Source organism: Ochlerotatus camptorhynchus, unplaced genomic scaffold (assembly GCF_037179485.1).
Source record: "Ochlerotatus camptorhynchus isolate MF236.1 unplaced genomic scaffold, CSIRO-AGI_Acam_v1.1 ptg000077l, whole genome shotgun sequence".
In the NCBI taxonomy this organism is placed as follows: Eukaryota; Metazoa; Arthropoda; class Insecta; order Diptera; family Culicidae; genus Ochlerotatus; species Ochlerotatus camptorhynchus.
This window is the reverse complement of record NW_027040567.1, coordinates 10,950,223-10,976,725: the sequence shown is the minus strand read 5'-3', so window position 1 is coordinate 10,976,725 and position 26,503 is coordinate 10,950,223. Positions and strand designations below refer to the sequence as shown.

Sequence of the window (26,503 nt, the reverse complement as noted above, 5' to 3'; positions counted from 1 at the left end):
AAGTGGTTCCTAATGAAAACATTTATCTTCACTGGTTGATTCCTCTGGGACTGGGACTGTCGTGACTAGGTTGATGGCTTCTTTCTTTATGAACTTGAAAAGTTGTGTCCTGGCCAGAACTGGTAGCTCTGTGCAGGATGTCAGATTGTTATTATTCAGAAACTTCATAACGGACACAAGCTCTTTGTTCCATCTCTCTCCAATTCTCTTGCGGAGCCTTAGAAATTGGAGTGTCCAACTTTATTGAAAGCTCTGGCTTCAGAAGATTTGCATCACGGCGACCGAGAGCTTCCGATGCCAGTCTTATGGGCTGCAAGGTGTTAAGCACGTTGCGCATAATTTCAACGTCCTTGTTTGTCAAAAAATGCTCTTTGCCAAGCTCTGAAAGCGCTTCTTTGATACATTTCCATACCTTAAAAAATCGCTCGATCATGGCTTCGGTACTATTCTAGCGTGTTTTGACGTCCAGCAAAAGGTTCAAGGGCTTTTGGAAGGATTTGGCTATTGTAGCAGAGCATTCCTAACTCGAGATTTTCATGACTTTTCGGGCCTGCTTCAAAATAAAGCTAAACCGATACCATCTTCGTTCTCAAAATCCTCCTCAACCTCTTCATCATCATCATGTGATTCATCCTCAACTTCTGGCTCTTCTGAACATTTCTTATACAACACATCACACACTACCAAATGGAGACCGTAATTGTAACACAATTGATGCTGTTGGGGAACCAAATTACCTCTGCCTTCGATGTGGGTTGTTGGAAAGCTCCCCAACACTCGCCGGTGGATGGAGTAACAACGATTTTTATTCCTTAAAACTAAACATTAGCTTAAATTCTAACACACAAAAAACAGATTAAAATTGACCGCGCGCAGACTCCACACACGGTCGGTGGTCGATAGGTTTCTACCATATACAATAAAAAAAAGGTCATCGTCTGACCGCGATCGCTACCTATGCGATGTCTTCTCTCGGGTCCAAATGAGAGTTTGCTCCCGCTCTCTTATCACCCGTTATCTTCCGCATTATTTTCCCACTGCAGTATCATACAAGTGACGTCATTACCACCGAAGCAAGACCCTGCTTTAGTTTCGCCTCTCGGTGGTTCTGTTGGTCAACTGCTGTTGTTGCTGAGCGCGTGGGCCAATGGTGATAAATATACAATATATATATATATCTCGGGCTCACAGCTGATGCCATGGTTGTAGTTTGATGGGGTGAGAATGATTCTACTCGTAAACATCCTCACCCACCCTGAAATTCTCCTAATTTCTGAAAAGAAACAAAATCCTCTTCGGAAGGAAAGGAAGGGTAAGGATGCTGATCTAAACTGACGACTGCTAATTCGTGGTTGTATCAGAAACCGGCAAGAAACACAACTTTTCCACCGGACGTTTCAACATTCCAGTCGCCGTTTTGAGTGTGACTACACCTACTACTCCATCGTCACCTGGATGAAGCTGTTGAATCCGCCCCATCTTCCATTTCATTGGAGGTTGATTTTCATCGCGTACTACTACCAGTCTTCCTACCTCGACCTTAACCGGTGGTTTCCAGCGCTTGATTCTTCCTTGTAACTGGCTGAAATACTCCCTTCGCCATCGTTTCCAGAAGTCTTGCAGCAGCCGCTGCATCAACTGCCAGTGTTTCAGACGATTCATAGGTACATCCTCCAGGTTCGGTTCAGGCAGGGCTTGTAATGAGGAACCAATCAGAAAATGAGCTGGTGTAAGAGGTTCCAAGTCATTGGGATCATCGGACATTGCTGTGAGTGGTCTCGAGTTGAGGCATGCTTCAACTTGGACAAGCAGCGTATTGAGATCCTCTGCCGATGCCGTAGTTTCTCCAACGACCTTGAGGAGGTGATTTTTGGCAGATCGAACAGCCGCCTCCCACAGTCCTCCAAAATGTGGAGCACTGGGTGGATTGAAATGCCATTGGATTCCTTCCTCAGCACATTCCTTCACAATCTTCTCGCAATGGTCCGAACTCCTAATCAGCTTTAAGAACTCCTGCATTTTGCTTTTCACTCCAACGAAGTTGGTCCCATTGTCGGAATAAATATCCTGACATTTTTCTCGTCTGCCGATGAAACGACGTAAAGCTTGCAGGAACCGATCAGTGCTCAGGTCAGTCACCAGCTCTAAATGAACTGCCTTCGTGCAGAGACACACGAAAATTGCAACGTAAACCTTGACTACCGGTTGTCGGGGTGCAGGTCTTACGTACAATGGTCCAAAATAATCCACACCGGTCTGCGAGAATGGCCTTGACACGGTGACTCATGGTGCTGGCAGCTCCCCCATGAACTGTTGAACTGGTGAAGGTTTGGCACGAAAACACTTCATACATTGGTGGACGATGTTCCTAGCGACGTTTCTTCCACCTAGTGGCCAGAACCGTAAGTGAACAGCACCAAGTAGCAATTGAGGACCAGCGTGAAGAAGTTGCAGATGGTAATGCTGGAGGACCATTCGGGTAAGTTTATGCCGTGCAGGAAGAACTATCGGATGCTTCGTATCATGTCGTTCAGCAGAGTGCCCAAGCCGTCCACCAACTCCGATGACTTGATCATCGGAAATATACGGATTGAACCATCTAAGTAGAGACTTCCTGGGTATAGCTTCTCCCGAAAAACTCTGTTTTTCGGTTCTTTCTGCAGTAGTCGCATTAGCCGCAGCCAGTATGCAGTTCGGCGAATGAGGTTCGTATAGGATTCATACTTCCCCAAAAACCATTCATTAAACTCCGCATACCCCGTAACTGCACAAGCGATCGTTGTTCGTCGTCTTTCCTGCTCTACTTCCTCCATAGAAAGTTCACTCGGTGGATGAGGCCATTCCTCTGGATTCCCTTTCAACCAACCTGGTCCCTCCCACCAGAAGATATTTTCGACGATGTGCTTCGGTGAAATTCCTCTGGAGATCAAATCCGCCGGATTCTCCTTGCCATCGTGTTGCCATCGTGATGGTTCGGTGATAGTCTGGATTTTTGCTACTCTATTACCGACGTAAGTACTCCAGACGTTTGGAGATGCTTGAACCCATTGCAGAACACAGGTCGAATCAACCCAGAAGAACGTCCGAGCGGGAATCCTGATTGCGTCACGAACCTTTTCATACAACTGCGTCGACAGAAGCGCATCACACAGCTCCAACCTTGGTATGGACTGCGTCTTCAATGGTGTCACCTTGGATTTTGAGGATAACTGCTGAAAGGTTGAGCTAATCCAGGTAATCCTCCCTTCTGTATCTTGACTCCATACGTAAACACAGGCACCAAATGCCTCGTTCGAAGCATCAGAAAAGCAATGAATCTCGATCAATTCTGCATCTGGAATGACCACACAACGATCGATTCGAACCTCGTTCAGTAGAGGAAGTTGGTCGTAGTATTTTCTCCACATCTCACCCACCGTTGAAGGCAATGGCTGGTCCCAATCCAATGTCTGATCTTGCTCGTTCCTTATCTTCCACAGAAGCTGCATTATGACCTTGGCTGTGGTGATAGCAGCGCCGAGAAATCCTAAAGGATCAAAGAGTGTGGCAATCACTGAAAGGACTTGTCGTTTGGATGGATATTGTTCTGATGACCAAGGTGGAATATCGAACTGGAACTTCAGTTGGTCGGTGTTCGGTATCCAGGTCAAACCTAGCGTTTTGACTATTGGGTCTGGATCCAGGTTTATCCCATCTGAGCTTGGGATCGCCAGATTTTCCTCTGGGACTCCCTCCAAAACCTCCGGACGGTTGGATGCCCATTTCCGTAGCCGAAATCCTCCCCTTGACATCATTTCATCGAGCTGTTTCCGAAGCTCCCGTGCCTTTTCTATGGTATCTGCTCCCGTGATGACGTCATCCATATAGGTATCCTCAAGGGTTTCCCTTGCAGCCAACGGGTAATTGGTTTCCTCGTCCACTGACAGCTGATTCAATGTACGGGTTGCGAGAAATGGCGCTGATTTTGTCCCATATGTGACGGTGTTGAGCTCGAACACGCAGACGGGCTCCGACGGATCGAAACGCCATAGAATGCATTGGAGAGGCCTATCCACATACAGAACGAAGATTTGACGGAACATCTTCTCCACGTCGGCCACGAGGATGATTTGTTTCACGCGACTCCGAAGCATGATCGACCTTAGATCCTCCTGTACTATGGCTCCCACCAATAGTACGTCATTGAGTGACACGCCGGACGACGTTTTACACGATGCGTCAAAGACTACACGAACCTTCGTCGTAGTACTCGACTCCTTGATGACGGGATGATGCGGTAAATAGCAGCGCTTTTCGGAACCAGATGTATCCTCAACCTTTCTCATGTGTTCCAATTGGATGTATTCCGCCATGAATTTGTGGTATTGTTCGCGTAGACTAGCCTCCTTAGCTAATCTTCGCTCCGTACCTTGAAGACGCCGGAATGCGATGTCCCATGACTCGCCCAACCTGCAAACTGGGAATCCCTGTACACTGACTCTTGGAAAATCTCCTCACACCTTTTCTCCTCAGGCGAAAGGATCTTGGAACTATCGACCTCTTTTACTTGCCCAGAACCGTTCAACTAGCGCTTCCAAACCCTTAGTAGCTACCGTGCTACAAATGATACGTAGGCCGTGAGTTGGGTTTGATAGACCACCACATACCACCCATCCAAACACCGATTCGTTTAGTGACGGCATTTGATTCCCGAGTGAAATTCTTTGTCCAGTTTCGAAGAATTCGAAAAAGGACTCGATGCCCAATACCATGTTTTTCACTTCACCGGAGGTGTAAACTGATCGATTTCGTTTCGCATGAACTGTAAACTGCGAAAAAAGGAAACTGGAAAATGTTCCACAAACATTTTTTCACAACCTTTTTCGCTAGCGAAATTTCATAATTTTTCACGTGCTTCAATTTTCGCTTCGCTTCGATCTGTATACTAGGCTTTAGCTTTACAATAGAAATCACGAACCAGCTTCACAACCGATGTGTTGCTTGTTGGCAGTTTCGTTTCTTGGGCAGTAATCGATTGGCGTATGAATTCACTGTTGGTTATGTCATTTACAGAGAATCCGTCTTTGGCCGCCATACGTGCTACTTCTTCATTCAGTTCTAGTCGTTTCACAAAATTCATCATCGATGGTAGCTTTCGAAGAGGACGGTTCAGGTTACTCGTCGGCTGATGCTTGCCAGATATGTTGTGCTTCGACTGCAAATTACGCAGCAGTCCGCTCTTTGAGATCCCTGATTTGTGAAAATTGAAATTAATAACAAGAAATGTATTCATTTCTATTTCGTTTACCGCTTTTGTGTCTCCTCAGCTGCAGCAAAACACTAAACTGTATTGAATCCACTAAGAAAGATTGTTTAATTTCACCAACTGTAATTGATTAATGGTAACAAGTTTATGAATTGAGTCGTTTTCCTCATCTAATAATGATGGAATCATTTGACAGATAGGAATAAACATCATCGTATCATGACGGTATGCCTTCAGGCGCAATGGTCAAGTGTGAGTGCAATCATACTGTCTGATGACGTCAGCGGATATATGGAGTAGTTCGTTTTATCGCACTCACAGTCATTTTTTCGAAAAAATCTCTGCTGTAGATATGTTCAACTGATATCAAATTAAAACATCAATTAATTAAAATTATGCAGCCAAATTGAAAGCAATTTAACAATTAATGGCCCTTTTTACGAGTGCCACTTCACGGTGAAAACGAAGTGATGTGACCAGTTGTCACTCACGGTGAAGTGATTGCAGTGTAAATCAAATGTGAATCACTTCACCGTGAGTGATAAGTTGTCACTTCACCGTGATACATCGGTAATAAGGGCCTATATAAATTTCCCAGGAAAATCGGGAATCCAAATTTATATACCCGGGATTCGGGAATCCCAGAAAATCGTTCTCGGGAATGCAAACACTACTTCTGACCATACCGAACGTTAAAAATTGTTTATGATGATTAATTTTAAGGATTCAGATTGAAAAAAAAATCATTCAACTTCCAGAAATTGTCTCAATGTTCATGAAAACTCAAAATTCCTGGACATGGAAAAACTATCCAGCTCACTGACTTTTGAATTTTCCACTCAAAAGTGATTTTAATTCCTCGTCTAGGAAAATGTTCTGGGCAATCTTGGAATGGGAAAAAAATACAAACTTTGAAAATCGTTCTATATTCGGAATGTATTATTTCTTTCATATTTGGCAGATCAATTTTAAAAAATATACTTTTTAACAAAAGCTTCCTTCAAAGTTAGAGCTTATGGAATTGTGGAAATTATGTTTCCCTCATTTGCAGCATTAAATTAATAGTAAATTCTATACAAATACAATGCCATCCTTTTTGCCAATAATTGTTCCAAAACTAGTTCCTAGATTGTTTGTATTACTTTAAAAAAATACTCTTGTAAGCTTACATAGTATCTAAAATGCTCAGTAAGTTCCAAAAAACCGGCAGATGAAGTCGTAAAATGTCTGCAAATCGCATTACAGCACCGGCACCAAATGCGATACCGGTCCTATAAAAGAATCCCCAAATGACTTAACATTCGCTCACGTAACCGGAAAAGCATTTTTCCATCGCTCGCAAAACTGCACCACTATGTATCGTTGTTCGGTTGCATCTCCATCGCCTCCGGAATCATTATTTCTGGTTCCTGCTCCTGGCAGTGCATATTCTTCACCGTACAAAATGTTCATTTTTTCTCCGTCCCAAAAGAGCAAAAAATATGGTGCAATTTCTGTCACCGAAACGAAAACACCTTTCCATCGGTATGTTGCATTCGCCATTACCATCCGCCAGGCAAGGCGACACAATGCAGTCAACCGGTCGTGGCCGGTGGGTTTGGCCAAAAACGTGTTGCTCTCCTGGCACACCTACTGCGGGGCTGGCGGGATCCGGTGAAGCAAATTGATATAAATGGTCCCCTTTTACGACCTGCAGCAGCACCAGTCCCACAAGTCCATTGCAATCTAGGTTGACTGTTTCTGGGCTGCTGCTGCTGGTGCCCCCCCCCCCCCCCCCCACTAGAATGAGATACAAACAGGGGAAATATTTCACGAGCTGCTTTTTGCCACGTGCGAATTTTAGTACCTTTAGAATTACGTTTGAAGCGAACGTCTCGGAACTGATTGCAGTACGTTTTTCTTCCCCGTTGCAGTTCCTCGGCGTGTGGTACGTGATCCAAAAGACCGGAACCGCTTCCAGTTGCGTCATCTACAACATCACCAAGTCGGACGAACCGGGCGAGTTCGACATCGAGCAGGTGTCCCAGCGGAATCCACTGTCGGTTGGCCCGCTCAAGCACGAGTACAGCTACACCGGCAAGCTGACCGTGACCGATAAGGATGTCCCGGCGCGGATGACCGTCCGGTTCCCGCTGAGTAAGTTTAGTTTTTTTTTTGTGTAGTTCGAAAAATTGATGAATGAGTTTGTTTGTGATTTTTGTTTTCTTTATCCAGGTGTCGCCGGTTCTGCCAAATTTGTCATCTTCATGAGCGACTACAACACCTTCGCGGGCGTCTATTCCTGCCAGAAGATTCCATTTGGACACCGACAAAGTGCTACCATCCTGTCTAGAGCTCGCGATTTGGACAAGATCTACGTTGATAAGGTATGTTGGGTAGTCGAAAATTATGGTTGATCCTAATCTAAACGTTCAGAATACTATGAAACAATTTGCTATTAATTTCTCCTTAATCTAGTAATCCTCTTTGGTTCTGTTATCCAATGCATTCCGTTTTTCGTCGCCCAACAACTCGCTAAGCACGGCTAACATGTTTTCAACACGCTTTGCTTGTGTCGTGCAATCCTTTTCAACCAGATAGAAACTCGTAGCACAGTCCTGTGATGCACTGCCATCAGCCCATCAACAGGTGTCGCACGAAAAAGAATATACTGTAAACCGGGAGCATATTGGTCATAAATTGTTAAATAATAATGTTCTACAAAAAAGGACGTTGATCAAGTAATGATATTAAAACTAATAACTATGAGGACTCTGCCGTTCTACAACCCAAGTAACAATTGTGGTTTTATTATAGTCTCGTAGACCATGATTTGATCTTGAAGAACGCATTAAAACCTTGGTAAATCTTTCAATGTTTCTTGGGAAGGTTACTTATCATATTGGACGTTTTGCTTATTTACCAGAATACCAAATAGCCTACCCGGTGCATTTCTAAAAAAAAATGTGCTAGAATCCTTTTGATAAAAGGATTTTATGCAAAAATGCCAATTTCTAGATTTCTCTTAAATACACTGTTGCATGGTGAAAGCGAATCGGTTTAGAATGACACACTTCATAGATTTTTTTTACAAAATAACGCAACATTTAAATGAATGAACTCTTCCGTGAAAAATTAAAGAACTTAAATTGATATCTCTAACAATTTTTACAAGATTGATTTATTGACTAAATTTTCTGAAAACCATGTTCTTAGTTAAATTTTAGGACCTCAATCATAGTGGTCACTATATTTGCTCACCAATTACACAAGTATTTAATATGAAATGGGATGGCCACTCCGCATAGTGTGCTAAATAAAAACAAGCTTGAGCACACCTGGGCACAGTCATTGTCACTGTTTGGCACCCATGGTTACAATTTTTCTGATCTTTAAAGCTACTGGCAACATTGAACTTTTTCTGCGTCTGCGCAGTGTGCATGTGTCAAAATTTGTTTTTGAAGTTGCCACAATATAACCAAATTATTTTCAAAACACAACCGTGAATCTCCACCAACTCTTGCCATGGATTCTCACAATCGTTACACCCGTGACGGCAGTCGCGTCCACACTTCCTCCCAGACGAAGAACAGCTGACAGCGGTATCTTGACCTGACCGAGGTTTCCGGCCATGGCTACACGAGTTAGCGATGCAGCTCCCACGGCTGTGGCTGCTTCCAATGCAGCTGCTGCTGCTGCTGGTTGGTTCGTCTTTTTTAACGAATTTTATAGGATACCAACAAAAGGAACAGCAACAGCAGCAGCAGCATTGGAAGCAGCCGCAGCCGTGTGAGCTGCATCGCTAATTCGTGTAGCCGTGGCCGAAGCTGGAAATCTCGGGCCGGTCACGACAAGCGGTACTTGAGTTTTAATCGGAAAGTCAACAACCAAACAAAAACTATACCATCCGACCATTCGAACTGCTCGAGTACATCCATGGCGGTGACTACTACACCAACCATTCCATCGTGCAATAGATAATTTTGCAGGACCGTCTTGGCAAAATCTCAAATAGTTCAACAAATTATGTTTACTCTCGTGCCTTTTTGCACTTCCAACTACACAATAAGTAATTATAATTACGTTTCATTACATTAACTACACAGAAAAAGAAAAATCCTTTCTTTTCTCAGAAAAGAAGCTTCCGCTCTTTCCAAGCTTACGTGTTTTCGATGTTCTCGTTGCTCCACGCACCGTTCATAGTCTTGGAGGAGGAGAAGCACAGCTTCATAATGAACGGGAATTTTGTGCGTTTGTGATCGTTGCACTTCATGATGGCGATCACCGCCAGGGCTACGCTTGGGAACTCGACCAATCCGGAGGAGGAACTTTCCGATTTCAGCGGCAATATTCGCACTTGCGACGGGTTGCAGCCCTTGGTGGTGAATGCAGTCTGCAGCAGATCCTCGGACGGCATACGGGTGGGGTATTGAAGAAGTGGAGAATGCGATTTTTGCTGGCCTATAGTCCTTGAAGCTGATTGAATTGTCCGACGGGGTGTGTAGCGGCTGGTGGATTCTGACAAGTAGTTCTGCTTGACAAATGCAATCTGAATTTTGCTACCATCAATTCCATTCATTCAATGTTGCTCAAGTGCTGGTTGGCTGGTTGCTGCGTTCGACTGGTTCGACTGCGATGGCGTCTCCCATCTGGACCATGGCGGTACCCTCTTTGGTCTTCAGGAACTTTATCCTGACAACATTTCCGTACAGGCAGAACAGATTGAACTGTTTATCGGTGTTGGCTGTGTTGTTATCGAGTCCGTAGACCATCATCACTGCGCCCTGTTGCTGTGCCGGTTGAATGAAATTGGCTGGTCCGTTTCGGGTCAGCAGTGTCTCCTTCATCAGTCCGACGTGTGTTCCGGTCGGTGTTGGTTTCCAGTTTTCCGACAGATGATACTCCACGTTTCCTCCACAGGCTCCCAGAAGGGCTGGTTGACTAATGATTGACGTTTGTTGTAAGGGGTCGGCCTTCCACCGAAGATGGTAGGATCGTGTAGCAGCGGAGCTCGTCAGTCGCAGGCATCCTTGGAGACGGCTGCATCCAATGTGTAGTCCCAACTGGAGTCCGTGTCGTTTTTGTAAACATAGAAAAAAACAAAACCAAAACAAGAGCTGTTAAAATACCGGCATACAACAAGGCATTATTCGCAAGCAAAAAAAAAGTCAGTGCAATGACTTCTTGGCACTGCCGGCACAGCTGCGGCACACTGATAGCGAATTCGTTCATTATCGGGGTTGAAACTAGTGCGAAACCGAGCTTTTTGTCAGTGCGAACCGCAACCTGAGCTAGGTTTTAAAAACAAATGATCAAACTGAGGTTTATCAGAAAGCAAGCAGACCCAATCTTGATACCCAATCCAGGTTGGAACAGAATAATAAACGAATTCGCTATGAGGCACACTGAGAAAAATGTTGGCGCAAAATAACTGCCACCCCTTGATGAAAGGTCAAGGTAAATGACAATATACCTGCAAAAAGTATTATTTCACGAAAAACCGTTTTTTTTTTTTTTTTTTGTAACGCAACCCTAAGCATTAGATTTCGTTTTCCTAATGTCGTTTTCGTTTTTGCGGTGTAGCACCGGTGTAGTGTAAGCAGAAATAAGCGCGAGTCTTTGACAGCTCAACATCATTTGTTTGTAAACAAAGGTGCATCCTATATCTACACCCTAAATTATTTCGGTGTACGGCAGTGCAGCACCGGTGTAGCTACACCGCAAAAACGAAAACTACGTAAGCAATCAACTGGCTTAGCATGCATATGTGCGTAATCAGTTTCCAGGTGCAAGAAGAATGAGATCTGGAACGCTCGCACAATACAGAGAAGCGAAAAAAGTCACAAGACAAGGGCGAACAATGAATGAATTAGCAAGAAAAACCATCAGCACCGAGAGCATGATCAAGCTCGCGCGTGACGTTTTTCGTTCGCAATAATTGATGAATATCGTAAGATATCTTTTGGTATGTCAATTCGAAATATTCTACGAAAATAATTGATAATTGAAAGATAATTGTAATAATTATTTGCCAATGTCTTCTATGCGCTATCGCAAGAACTCCTTGATGAAAGCGCTTGAAAATAAATAGTCAAAATAATGCTAAGTTGAGAGAATTCCTAAATCAGGTTGGATATGCGCGTATTTGAGAAATAATAAGTGTGTGTCTGGGTAAGCTAATTGCAAAAACTACAAGCCCTATGAGGTTGTACGCAATGGTGTGTACGTGGTCTTACGTGGTCTTATATAATAAATGGTATTTGTTAGCTGCAGCAGGAGCTTGTGTTTTGTGTAGGAATAGGAACTTGAGCGGAGTTATCTCTGTTTATACTCTTTAGTATGACTATGATTGCCCTGATATGAATTTTAGTTGGGACATGTTCAGAAATTGAACTCTTTTGGAAAATCTTGGTGACCCTGAAAAGGGCCGATGCTAGTTCAGGCTTAAAGCCTTTGAAAGATGATGATGACGTGTAGGCAGCTGGATCAGCAAATCGGACAGGACAATCCCATATTCTTCGGTTCAATGATTGGGCACTCGCAAGAGTCTCGGCCCGTCTGCTGCTGGACAGGGGTTGAACTGGTTTCTGCGACAGGCTGGAAGGCCGCAGAATATCAGTGTCCACCCAGCTAAAGCTCCTCCCCCTTTTAGTTTTTCTCGTTAAACTCCTTCTCTCAACAAGTTGGTAAATCTTAGCTTTTAGCAAAAAGACTTGATCCTGTTTCAAACGAGTAGAAATAAGAAAGGATGTCCGTTACGCGCTCGAATTATTGAAAATTCGATAAATATATAATCGAATTGCTGGAAAAATCTTTACGATTAATCGTTAATCGAATAATTGAACTTTAGGCATTGTCCTTCGAAAATGTCGAAAAGCAGAATTCCAACCAGCAACTCAAGAACTAAAAGCGGTGCGATGCTAGTTTTCATTGCTATGACGACGACTGAATTAAGGAGTTTACAAGCAGAGTGATGAAAGTCAATTCTCTTAATCGATTTCCGCTTTTGATGACCATGGCTTCACTAACGTATTTCGCACTGTTTCTGCTATGCTCTTCTATCATCCAGAACAACAAATGTATCAATAAATGTGTTTGCCGTCGAGTTATTTACGAAACAGAAAGTCGATGAAGAGAATCGATCAAATCACTTCCACTCCTGCTTAGAAGTTTGGTTACAAGATTACAAATCTGGAGAAAATTTTGTGTTGGGGGCGTGTCGTTCTGAATATGGCGATGAGTGTTCAAAATTTTACGCAATTGCATCCTCCCTATTCGCACACGCTCGAAGATCGGAGGTGAATGTCACTTCGACTTGTTTCGTCTACTCAAGAGTCTCTGATGACTGTGATGGGGAAGCAGCATAGGCATTAGACTGATGCAAAATTTGACTTTTTCGCTCCACAGTGCTTAAATGGTTTCAAATCGGGTCCTGATTAGCCTCCCAAAGTTACAACTCATTTGGTTAGAAACAGACTTCGCACAAGCCATTTTAAGTTTACATGTAAATTACTATGGGAAATCTCAACTTTTTGTTCATTGCCTTCTAGTCTTTTTCCATATTGAGCTGCGAAACAGTTCGATAGCCATTCTTATAGAAAATGTTCTCAACTATAACTTTGCTCAAGATCGTTTCTATGTAAAACTAGACAGGAAAAAGTTATTAATTATTTAAGAGATTGGTAAACCTATGTAGGCAACACTGTATTTTGCAGTGTGACATAGTAGCCATGATTTTTGTGTCCTATTGAACGCCCCAGAAACACCAATGTTGCCTGTTGAGCAGTTGATTGAGCATGATCATAAGACATCAGTGCATTGAACCATTGATAACTTTCGATTCTTGCATTTAATCAAAATGTGTTCTTCAGCAAAGTTTTTGAAGCAGACCAATATGGTGAATTATTAGATAGACATGAACAAAAATCTTGGTTTTACCATAGTAATTCCCATACAAACTTCAAATGGTTTGTGCCATCTCAGTTTCTCACCAAATGGGTTCAAATTTTGAGAGGTTAGTAAGGATCCGATTTGGAATTGTTTAAGTATTGTGGAGCGAAAATTTCAAAATTTGCATCACTCTAATATGCATGTACGTAATTGGTGGATTTGTTAGTTATATCGATGCTTTTGGACAATGCTTTACATTTACCACTTTTTCGATAGCATTGCTATCGATGCGTAGAAATATTTCTGATTGACTGGTGATAAAATAATTGAAATTGGTCTAGGGGCAGCTGAGTTACTAACGTTCAAAATCTTTCCTAATTTCGTTACGTGTTCCATTTTCGGTTTTCAAAAAGTGTACCCCCATTTTGAAATCTCAGACGTAGTCCTACGTCAAAAAATAAGCATTGATTAGAAATCATGCTACAGTGAAAGCGCATAGATCCAAAATTTGATTAGATCAAATTTTTAAATATACTTAGATACATTGAACTATTTAGGAATCACCCACCTTTACCATTGCTTAATGAAATAATTTTTAAATGAAAAGATTCCTCAATTTCCACAAGTTGCTTCCAAAGTATTTGAGGATATTTTGGGAAAATTACAGCCTTTTTGATGGAGGTATTTTGATACATCAAAGATCTACCATTTTGAAAATAAACCATCATCTTGGATCACCAATGTGAAAATAAACCGACATCTTCAAATTTGAAATTGTCATTTCAATAGTGGAATTATAAAAACTATACAACAATATTACACTTAGGATGATCGACTTTTTCATAGGAGACACAACATCTTGAAACCAAGGTTGCAAATACTCATTTCAGCTAAAACGGTGTTTTTTTTTTAATTATGAAATAATTAGATGCTATGATCATATTTTGAATAGGTAAGATACAAGAAGAGGTTGCAAAGAATGTGTTTGACATATTAAACCTGTTTATTTCACTTCATGAGAGTCACAATCAGCGATTTGCGATAGAAAGCAAAATTTATAGGTTTTATGTTACAAACGCATACACTGTGTAACCTCTTCTTGTAAGTTACAAGTAAAACATGTCATCATACCATCTTTTGGTTTTTTTATTCCGAAAAACATTGTTTTGGTTGAAATGAGCATTTGCAACCTTGCTTGAAACCACTATTTTGACATTCATATGCCTCCTTGGATCCACCATTATTTTAATTAATTGTCATTATGCATCCACCATTTTGAAATTCTTCCTCTATCTTGAAATTGTAATTGTTATATCAATATTTGAATAATTATATCTATACTATAATATTGCACATTGTCCACTCGGCTGTCGACAGAAGTAGGCCACTATCGATTGTCTGTTTGCTCGGAAGCTACCATTGTGTGGTCCTCCTCATTGTTCTTCATCAGCAGTTCTTTCGGTCGATGCGTCGTCGACTTTGGAAAGCAACCGTTTCGTGATGAGTGTGTTAGTGCTGACCACGTTTTGCCTCCATTGCTGCAATGGAAACTCTCTGCCCCCCGTTGGCGATACTGCCATACAATGAAACCACTGGAAGCGGCTCCCGTTCTGATGGAGGAGGCTTATTGGATAGTGGAAGGTCGAATTTTCTCATCTTTAATCTGGCGTTAAAATAATTGATATAACTTCATTACAGTTGGATATATTTGTAGGGGAAAAGTTGGCTTCGGCAATACCTTAACCTATTATCGTCAGAGGGGTAAACAAAGTCCTATAGCACTCAAATTTGGCCAATAGTTGCTCTGAAACACAATGTATCCACATGCCAAAATTGAGCTCTCAAGGACGTTGTTTACCCCCCTGACGATAATAGGTTAAGGTATTGCCGAAGCCAGCTTTTCCCCTAGTAAAAACAACATTTTTAAGTAAAATTTAATATTTTAGCTGTATCTAGAAAATTATCCTAATAAGATTTTTTCTGACTATATGTTTGGATTCCGCGCATGATTTTGAATGGGAAATAAACATCATCGTACAAGGTTCAAATATGCTGTAAACTAAAGGGTGGAACGGTCAAAAATTGGTCAAACATGATAAAGTGCACACTGATTATGTTATTGTATAAATGATCATGCTTTATTTCTTTTTGATTTCCGATTTTACAAATGTGAACTGTAAGGCTTTACGTTTCACACCTTCCATCAGATTTTGTACCGCATACACCGTATTTGATGCTGAACGCCAATTTGCTACTAGCGAAATTTCTCATGTCTTTTTTTATCAACAAATTTCTGCCCCGGGGATCAATTTGCCCCCGGATTACGGTACTCATCCGGGTCAGCGGTTAATGCATTTCGTTGCTCCCATGATGATGGAATGAAATTTACGCGCTTGATGCCTCCTACCTAGTTGTGAAACGTGGTGGCCTTCTTAGGAATCAGCCACAAATTATGTAAAGGATTATGGGGAGGGCGGTCTCCACATGCCTTACAGTTTCTAACTATCCAGGTACTTACGCTCACCATAATTTTTGCCGAGGGGTGATTCATCTTTGACATTGGACGCTCACCATTTTTAAGTCACAGCTGTAGAAGGCTATGATTTATTGAATTTGGTTTTCAAAGGTGACAGGAGAAAAATCAACATTACTACCACGTCGCTACATGCCGGGGACAGACCAGGGAAAAAGTCCCACCGGATTAACAAGGCCAATCTGAGCCCTTAATATCAGGACAGCTAGAAGAAACTCGAACGGCCAAAGGAAGAATATCCTAAGGAAAATACCGAATTGCAGGAAGAAGATTTGGAGAATTGGTTCGAAGATTACAACGCTCGGGAGATGAAACAGATTTGGGAAGCACAAATGGCGGCTCACGATCAGCCAGAAGCGAACACTCGCGGTTCAGGATGGAGGAAGTGCGCCACCACCATACGTTACACAACAGCACCCCAGATTGCTAAGGGAAGCACCATTCAGCGGAACGAAGTTGAAGCGTTGCTGCGAAATAAGAATGCACATTCTTCAGTTACCGAGATCCGTTCGATTATAGACGAAGTGAATGTTCGAGCGGATTCGATTCTGAACAACCAGACCATATTAGGCCGATTCCATAATCTATCAAGGGGGAATGAATGCAATGTCCTAAATGCCCCTAATTTGGGCCCATACATAAATTCAGCAATCGACTATATTTTCAATAGCAACCAAAAATATTGATTAGTACGGTCCCAATGACACGTTCATCTAGATAAATTTAATAAATAGCAGATTTTTAACGATGGGCCCAATAGGCCAACATTAGAGCCATTTCCCCTATATGAAAATGAATTTCTGTCTGTCTGTCTGACCCTTATAGACTCAGAAACTACTGAACCGATCGGCGTGAAAATTTGTATGCAGGGGTTTTTGGGACCGGGAAAGGTTCTTATGATGGTTCGAGACCCCTCCCCTCTCTGTAAGAGGAGGCTCTCATACAAATAAAACAGAAAAATATAGCATGCTTCCCATTATTGATATTATTCCTTACATACGTTTCAACGCTTTGCTCGCCTCTTCGCTTTTCTTCGCTCTCACTATGGCATCGGCCTTATACTACATGGTAGAAAAACATCATGTTCATGTAAAGTGATTAGCTGTTGAATTTGCACTACTTGCCAAACATTTAAATTCGATGTGCAAATCCCTTGGAAGAGATCATATCGAAGCACGATGAGATCAACAGCATATCACTTCATTTTGGATTGTATTGTACATCGTTGTTCACTCAAATCACTTGAAAATCAATCATATATCACTTTGATTCGTAGTGCCGTATGACAGACTGAGTCAATTGCAATCAGATTTGGTTTTTCTTGAGCTGTCAAAGTGCAGACAATTTTCTTCAATCATGGCCATCTTGGTGTTTGCCCTAAAGCTGGGTTTAGACAGGGCAAGTCAATTGATCAGGTCAGTTGAATTCAATTGTACGCGAACACGAATTGAACATGTAAACCATGCCATTCAACTGACTTGATCAACTCACTTGAATTTGAACAAAGTTGAACCAGGCTCAACTTTTCAAGCCAATTGAATTCAACTGAGTTGATCATTTGATTTGCCTAGTCTAAACCCAGCTTAATGGTAATCGTCATATCAAGACCAACAATTGATAAGGCCACAACCAGAGCTGGTAAATATCACGGCCGCCAGTTGACAATGAGAAAATAGGTCCTCTCACTATCACGAGACGAAAGAACCTATCATTAGCTTTCTTGTCATTTTCCAATGATCAAGCACTCATGAGAATAATTCTTATGCGGTTTTGACATCAACATTTATAACTGATTTAGATGAGTTTAATTTAATACATTATTAAGATTTCCTTGGTACAAGTATCTTTAATAGCAATAAATGAGCTTGCAATTACGATGATCTTAACACTGTCACGTTCTGTCATGACAAAAAATTCGATGAGATTTTGAAGTAAATCTCTATCATCGATTTCTCATCCGAAGCATCTCTGCGCGTGAGCTCTTTCATTGAAAATGACATTGCCAGCCCTGGCCACAACTCCATTTTGCAAACAAACCTTGTATAGCCATTTTGTTGCGAACCGAAGTCCGTCAACGCAAACCAACAAAATGAACAGGTAAGGGCAATTCTCCTCTACCCGTTTGTGATTTAGGTTTACGAATGTAGGTTTTGGTTCACGACAAAATGGCCTTAGAAGGTTTGTTTACTAAATGAAGTTGAGGCCTTTTCAATTGTTGGTTGGTCTTGATATGTCAGAAAAGGGTGATTCAAATGTTATGGTGCTCGAGCGTAAAAAGCTAGATAGAGGGAGGGAGGGATTGACATTTTCTTACATAAGATGTAATGGTTAGAAGAAAATAATTTGATCTTTACCGCTTTACGCCAAAAAACCTTAAACAAAACGAACATAACCTGCATAATATTAATATTATTAAACAGTGATATATTTCTTATCAAAATGTTCCCAACTCAATATTCAACGATTTTACAAATTTGAAATCTTTCGAAGATTTTAGGATGGAGGAGAGTAACTTAAGATCTTACAGTATCTCACAAGGAAGGCAGGTGGGGTTTAATAATCACTCAAAACACCTTACATAATTTGTGGACGACCCTTTACTACCATCAAGGGCGAAGGTGCTAAAGTGCAATTCAGCGATATTACGTCCAGTGCTGGGGGCTTTTCTCACCCGTCAGTAGCGTGTGGTAGCTGGTTGGCACGATGACAATATGCTGCTGCATTAGGATAATAATCCGATGCGGGGCTGGGACTTTTTTCCTCCATGGTTCTGCAAGGTGTGAGCGTTTGTAATTTGAATATGCGCTCACCGGGTCCGGACGAAGTGATGCGGCTTTGATGTGGACTCAGGATTGATATCAGCGGCTGCAACGCTGCAGTGGGGGATAATTTAATTGTGGTGTCCGTGTCAGTATTGTTACCGCGTTCTGCTACGGAAATGTTGGATTAACCCTCGAAGTAACCAAATGAATCAAGTTTTCTCGATTTCAAATACATCATATCAAGAAGACTGGCAGAATCAGCGATGACGAATCAATTTTTCCCCTCTCCGAATTCCATAAAGCTTCACATAATTGTTCTCTAGGGGCAATGAATCAAGTTTGTGCTGGAATTCAACGATTTTGAATCACGCCTAATTTTTGAAAATTCCTTATTAGATATGCTTTAATCAATCATAGCACGAAAATAATCGAAATAACGTCTGAGAAAACGTAGTAGGAAACTGGATTTCCTTTTCAGACAAATACAAATTGAAAAAATAATGACAAATGTTCGTCAAAAATTTAAAAAAATATTGAAAAGTTCGTTTTTAATATTTTCAAACTTATGTTTAGCTTATCAAAAATTCAAATTTTTCTGATATTGGACACAATGTACAAACTTCAAGGGGTGGTCACTCTACACACTTATTTTGCGCCAACATTTTTCTCAGTGTGCCTAAAGTGTATGTTCGGCAACCCGGTGTTTTGACAATTCAAATGTTTTTTTTTTGTATATCAAAGCTGTCTAAGACAATGGTCACGTCAACGCCATATCAATAGAATGGGCAGCCTATCAAGAATACGGCACTCGGATCACCCCAGTTTCGTCTCCCGTTTGTCGCAGTGCGATGAAGATTTGATCCACGGAGAGTACAGCAAAAATATTACACTCTGGTGAGGAACATCGGAACTGCACTCATTGAACATTCTGCACCGCGACATCAAAGACAAGAACGTTATCATCAAACACTATTTCCATATCAAACTGATTGACTTCGGATCGGCGACGTTCGTACAGCTTACAACTTTTTTCTAAAGCCTTACAGTAAAAGTATGGAAGACTGTCACCACAAAACTGAAAAAAAGCTGTCCCAATCGAGCAAAGCGGTGCATTTTAATGGTTCGATTGGAACAACTTTTGACAGACGTCCATACTTTTACTGTATGGCTTTACTTGTTTCTACCTTCTACAGCAGGACCGAGTACTGCAGTCCGGAAGTGATGGTAGGCAACCGCTACTCCTGCCCTGAACTGGAAATGTGCGCTCTCTGTGTGACACTGTATGTGTTGTTGTTCTACGAGAACCCATTCGTGGACGTTTAAGAAATACGTGGACAAGAATCCCAAAACTCGGATCACCATCCAGGAGCTACTGGAGACGGAATGGATGACGCAGGAAATCAATTCGTCACAGTTCAATTTTCCCAAAATCGTCCCCTGCTATTGGATATTGGATGATGTCGATGGTGAAGATGCGGATGAGCATGTCTAATGTCGAATAAGTCAGTAAGGCTGCCATCTGTCAAATTTAAGTGAAAATTCGCCAAATGGAACACAGCCTAAATTTATTTAAAAAATGATTTATTGTTATTTAATAAGTATATTTTTGGATTCATTTTAAATTATTTTAATTCGGGGACTGAGGTTAACATGTCTAGTGGCGGAGTAGCAGTGATCCTATTTTAATCAATCCTGAACTAGTCCAGGTTGAGCGTTATGTACTTCCTGGCGATTCGGCCGGTTAGTGGTTCCGTTGGTGTGCCGGATAGCCTATTTATGTCTGGAGCCCTACAACAGACAACGTAAGTGAATATTTTTGCTTGAATATTCGTGAAACATCTGGAAGTCAATACAAAACTTCACAATTCCGTGGCAGTTTCTGCGCTCTTGCGCTGGCTTTCAAAGATTCATATTAAATCCACCCGGTCGTCGTCGTTAATCTGCACCAACTTTCCTATGATCCGTTATATTCAACACATTTTTGTGAAATTTTGAAAAATGAATCGATTCAAAAGATCGATTCAATAAGATCGATTCAAAATGATTAATTAAATCGGTGAATCGATCATTTTCAAAAAAAAATAATCGATTCACTAAGATCGATTCTTGCCTCAAGATCGCCCAATGCTAATACCAATAGACTTATCTCAACGGGATCGGAAAATGTGTCTGTATGTGTGTATATGTGTATGGATGTATGTATGTATGTATGTAAGCTCGTAGGAGTGTAACTCACTCACTTTTGCTCCGGTTGCGGATCATAGCAGTAAGGGTGAGTTGGAGGCTCCGGCGCAATTATTTGTTGAAGATACCGAAAAGTGTTTGTATCAACAATCAAATTTTGACACATGATCACTGCGCATGCGCAGAAATAATGCGGTGATGCCAGTTACTTTAGAGATCACAAAAAATATGTACCATGGGTGCCAAACAGTGCCAATGAGTGAGCCATGGTGTGCCCTACTGTGTTTTTGCCATACTGTGCTGAGTGACCTACTCCTTGATTGCACACGAATAGATCGACAGTTTTGCTGTCCAAGGCCGATTGGAGCACTCCCTTTGCAGAAACGAACCTTTCTGTAATTCATCCGAGTGTAGGTTGGCACATCCATTTAGCAGGAGAGACCAAGGCTGAGGTCAGTTTCGACATATTGTAAGATACGCTGATGGCATGTTTTCCACGACCACGAGATGAACATAATTTGATACATTCATCAAATTTATTGATGCAACGGGGATGGATTCGTTAGATGTGTGATTTCATGTAGAATAAACTAGTGGTCTGGCACTTTATTAGACTTTGTTTTGGTAAGCAGAGAACGCAACGACACTGCAGACATTTGATGGTATCTACTGCGTGAAAGATACAGGGCTGAACACAATGATAACGGCATAGCGGCAATCGAAAATTTTCCAATACTGAAATCCGTTTGACAACCCACAATGAGCGCGTTGTGGCAAAAGCGGCATTGTACTAAAACACTTTTTTTTTCAACATTTTGGAAAAACGCGGTGCGGTTGAGCGGCACCCTTAGAAGTGCTCAACAATTTTAGTTAGATTTTTTGTAATTTTGAGTTAACCAGAACCAAATAATCATCCAAGTTTGTAGTATGTAATCAGAAGCATGCATCCGGACATATTTCGGGTACCCCCGGGTAACTGGTCAGATTCTGCTTGAATCAACACCCACATGCGACACATCAAATTACATGATAATTAAAAAATAAGAACATTTGTGACCATATTAAGTACTCAGAGGAGTTTCATAAATTATCCGAAATTTTCCTGAGGCCAATGGAACTTCTCTGGAGTTCTCTGATCTTCCCCGAAATTCTCTTCAGAACTACTTTAAAGTTCTCCTCAGAACTACTGTGAAGGTCTCCTCAGAACTACTCTGAAAATCTCCACAGAAATACTCTTTCTCGGTTCTCATCAGAACTACTCTGAAATTCTTCTCCGAATTTCTCTGAAGTTCTCCTCAGAACTACTTTGAAGCTCTCGTCAGAACTACTTTGAACTTCTCCTCAGAATTATTCTGAAGTTCTCCTCAGAACTACATTGAACTTCTCCTCAGAACTACTCTGAAGAGAGCTTCAATTGCTTTGAAAATCTCCTCAGAACTACTCTGAAGTTCTCCTCAGAACTAAGTTCTTGTCAGAACTACTTTGAAGTTCTTCTAAAAACTAGTCTAGATCTTCGAAGTAGTTTTCTACATTTTCCTGAAATGTGCAAAATTGCAATATTCTCTTGAAGATTTTTAAACCTTCCCGCTTGTCGGGACTTTTCTAAAGATATCTTTACTCTACTCCTCCAGAAGTTCTTTTAACTTTTCAATAAACAAGAGTTGTCTGGCCTTCCATGAGATTCACGGAGCTTTCCTTAAGCTCCCGCAGTTTTCCTGATATTCATAACTCTTCTCCGAAGCTCTCGATATTTCCCCACGGTTCAAGGTACTTCTTCAAAATGCTCCCACATTTTTTTTTAAGTTAATGCAAATTGAGAGACAAACTTCGGAGAATTTCAAAGCCTCTTAGATATTTTTAAAAGATTTGAGATTGGTTAATTATTCAGAAGACTGTCAACTGATCTTTAAGAGATTATTCAAATAACAAATAACTCAAAACTGCAATAAAAATAATCCACGTATGGTTTGTTTACGTACAGCATGCAGTGGAAAAAGAAAAATAAATAGATTTTGAGGGCATGCATTGTGGGTAGGAATGCCGCAACGCGTCAGCGGTACAGCAGTTAGCACGATTTTAGTTCATTGCACGTTTGCCGCTGTGCCGCTATGTCGCTATGCCGCTGTCATTGTGTTCAGCCCGAGGGGGACGACTCTATCTACGATGCAAAAAAAAGATTGTGTGTTGCTGTGGCTAGCTGCACGCACGCTGAGTAGATAGAAAGAAGATTGATGACGATTCTGAAGATTTCCTGCAAAAAATTGATGAGCGATGCAAGTAGATGCGACAAATGAAAGAAGATTGTTCGAAGATTGATTCGCTAGTGTGAGATTTGTTGACCATCTAAACTTAAGATTTAGATGTGTCGCCCCCCTCGGTTCAGCCCTTACTACTGAGATGCGGCTTCACATCACTTCACCGTAATACCCTGGACAGACTATGGCTTATATCATGTAATATAAGCTATCTTGCAATGAGCACTCATACTTCTAGTTTTCACTGGAAGTCCTATGTATAAGTGCTCATTGCAAGACAGCCTATATGACATGATATAAGCCATAGTCTGTCCAGGGTCTAAGTGACAAGTTGTCACTTCACCGTGAAGTGACATCGGAAATAAGGGCCACTATCGAAAACAAAATCACTTTAATTGATCAGAACTTGAAATCAATAACTCAAACAAAACAAAAGAACACTGAACTGGAGTAGAGCTTTTGACGTTTAATTGGCGCACACTACTGGTGCACCGTCTAGATCGAAGAATTGCGAGCAAGAGAGAAACTGATCAGTGGGATAACATTGAATTCATGCCTCACCGTGTGCTAGATAGAAGAAAACACGATTGAACGTCAGAAAGGCCTGACAACAACCGTCTATCTTTCTCAATCAGCGTTGCCAGAATGTTTTAAAACTTATCGGTATCAAAGGTTTTAGAAAATCGGTTTTTATCTGTATTTATTATTTTAATTAATTTTATATTTTTGTCGTTTTTGAAAGCCAAAATTTTAACTTATGGACTATGATCGGAAAATTCCGGAAGAAAACTCCGGTGAATGTTTGAATTAGCTTCTGGAGGAAGCTGAAAACAACATCCATAGAAAGAAGAAAGAAGCTCCTGGAGAAAATTTGAGGAAAGTTCTGAGAGAAGTCGGAAAAACATCCGCGGAATTTCCAAGACTTAAATTGAGAAAATTCTGGCAAAAATTTAAAGAAACTTTCAGAAAAAAAATCAGATTTCACATTCGTAGGAAGGCAGAAAAAAATTCCAGAAGTAGCCATTTCCAGGGGAGGCCAGAAGAAGCTCGGAAAAACCTTCCAATAGAAGTAGAAAATACCAACTGGACAACATTCCAGAACTAGACGAAAGAAATTTCTGGGAGAAGTTTAATTGAACTTTCTGGAGAAAACGGAAGAAACTTCCTGGAGACGCTGGCAGAAACATCCTAAGGTAGATAGGAAAAAAAATTCTGGAGGAAGTCGGAAGCCAGAGCGGTAACGGAACAGTCGAAAGAAACTAGGACATGATTCCGGAAGAAAGAGCTCTTGAGGGATGTTCTAATGATCCATAAAATCTTCCTAATTGCCATAAAACGTCCCTAAAGACCCCGCAATGCACCTGAAGTTTTTGGAACATTCCTGAAATTTACTTAGGAATATTCCATATTTCATATTAATAGTTCTTGTAATTTTCCATAAGTTAATAGGGCTTTTTTTTCTCCTTTGGTTTGTTTTTTTCCGTCGATCTTGTTTTCCGTGCTGAGCACCAATGCTACCGACGTGCCAGGAAGGCAGCTCCCACACCTGGACCCTACCTATCGACCCATCAACTCATGAACCGGGGACCAACGGCTTTACTTCCCTGCCGAAGGAAGGCGTGATCAGAGATGTTATATGCCTCAGAATATCCCGGCGGCGCCGACTGGGATTGAACCCAGGCCTGCTGGGGTGAGAGGTAATCACGCTTACCACTACACCACCGGCGCCGTTATAGTTAATAGGGCTGTTTGGGAGTACTCTGATCATCTTTGAAATACTTGGAAATTCCCTGATTATAGTGAGACTACCGGAATATCTCCAATCAACTTTGAAGGTCTCTAGACTTTCTTGAAGATTAAGAAATTTCTTAAGCGCTTGAATTACAATTTTCACAATTTTCTTGAATTTAATGTAACATCAGCATTGAAGTTCTCTGATCTTCCCGATTTTTCTAATTTTTAAAATTTATCGACACTGCCATTAATAAGCACGGAACTTCCCATAAAATGTTCTCACAATGTCCTAATGTTCATGTATCATCCCATACGTTTCTTAAATTTGCATGAGCCCCTCGGAACATTGCTGAAGTGTTTCCGGAAATTGCCTGAGTTACTCGAAACTCCTTTAAAATTTCCTGATGTTCTCGGAGCTTCCTAAAGTTCTCTCAATTCTCCTGAAACTAATGGAACCGCCCTGAAAACCATTAAATTTTCCAGGAGTTCTTTGGACTTGTGAAGTATCCAAAATATTTATGAAGTTTCCTTAAGTTCACTGGAGTTCGCTTGACTTTCCTGAAATTATCGAAGTTTTTAAAACATTCTTTAATTTATCGAAGCTTACTTAAAAGTTTGGACTTTTCTGAAGTTTCAGAACTTCTTAAAAGTTCCTACAGCTAATGTGGATCCGCAATCAAAATTTGGAAGCATCCCTAAGGTTCCGGGAAAGTTGAAAAAACTGGCGGGAGAAGATGGAAGAATCATTCGAGGCTGAAGAAGCTTCCAAGGGAAGTCGAAATAAGTTTCCGAGTATAATCGTAAAATAATTTACGATGTATAGTGGAAGAAAATTCCACGGGAAAGTTGGAAGAAAATTCAGGAAGTTAAATAATGTTTAAAAGTATTTCCCGATTCCCCGGAATTACCAGAAAGAGCCATCGACTGTTTATCGATTGAAGGGTAGCCAAAAACGGTGAGGACATTAATCGAAAGAGTATCCATAAGACATTTTAAAAGATGATTTTTTTTTTAAGAATTTGGGATATTCAAAAGATACAAGCACAGACAAACAGACATAATACTCACAATCACATTCATCGCAAATAATCTTTAACTTGGGAATGTGTTTGCATTTGTCATGGTGGCACCACTGAAGCATTGAGCAAGCCACTACATTTCGAACTTATCAGTGATGCCAGTTCTTTTGCACGTCTAGTTAGTAGATGTCAGCTCTTGAAAATGATAAGTGGCAACTCAAGTAACATTGCAAGCTTTATAGAGGTTTTATAGCATTTTACAAGTCTAAATCATGGTCTACAGAACCCTCATAAAACCAAAATTGTTACTTGGGAAGGCATCCCACTGGAGACACATACCACATCTGACAAATACAGAAAAAAAGTTGTTGAATATTACATCAAAACTGCTGCTCATTAGTCATTCCGTTCCTAATATTAATTTGTACGATGTACACAGAATTCGAGAACAAATCATGTTGATGACTGTTATATTCTATCAATTTTTACCAGTTATTGATGTTCAATACTTCACCATGAATATCATTGATTTATACATATTATATTTTTTTTCTTCTGTGTACACATTGAAGTGACGAGCGGTGGTACACGGTAAGAAAAAAGTACCCAACGGCCAGTTCACTTTTACTTACTTTTGACTAGTTTGTCTCCTTTTCTCCTTCTAATGTTGTCAAAAACGGAGGAGCAAAACCACCCAATATGGGTAGTAAAGTGTGGGAACCCAACGTTGAGTATAATCATATTTACCTACTGTTGGGTACAACTAACTTACTTTTGGTTAAAAAGCCAGTGGAAAATTCCATACGAACTGCACACAAGTAAATGAAAATTACTTTGACACGCTTTACCTACTTTTGCTTTCCTGCGCTATAGTGCCGAGATGAGTGAAAAGAACTTAATTT

The 26,503-nt window shown here is 41.0% G+C and overlaps 1 protein-coding gene across 2 annotated transcripts in view; it reads left to right on the top strand.

The window, feature by feature from the left end:
• The window catches only part of LOC135697764 (apolipoprotein D-like), a 69,976-nt gene that overhangs the window by 40,599 nt on the left and 2,874 nt on the right, over positions 1-26,503 (top strand). For both annotated transcript variants that reach the window (XM_065217574.1, XM_065217575.1), the window contains exons 2-3: positions 7,159-7,381; positions 7,460-7,611. In XM_065217574.1, the coding sequence (XP_065073646.1) occupies positions 7,159-7,381; positions 7,460-7,611 (375 nt within the window). The remainder of the gene's footprint in view (positions 1-7,158; positions 7,382-7,459; positions 7,612-26,503) is intronic.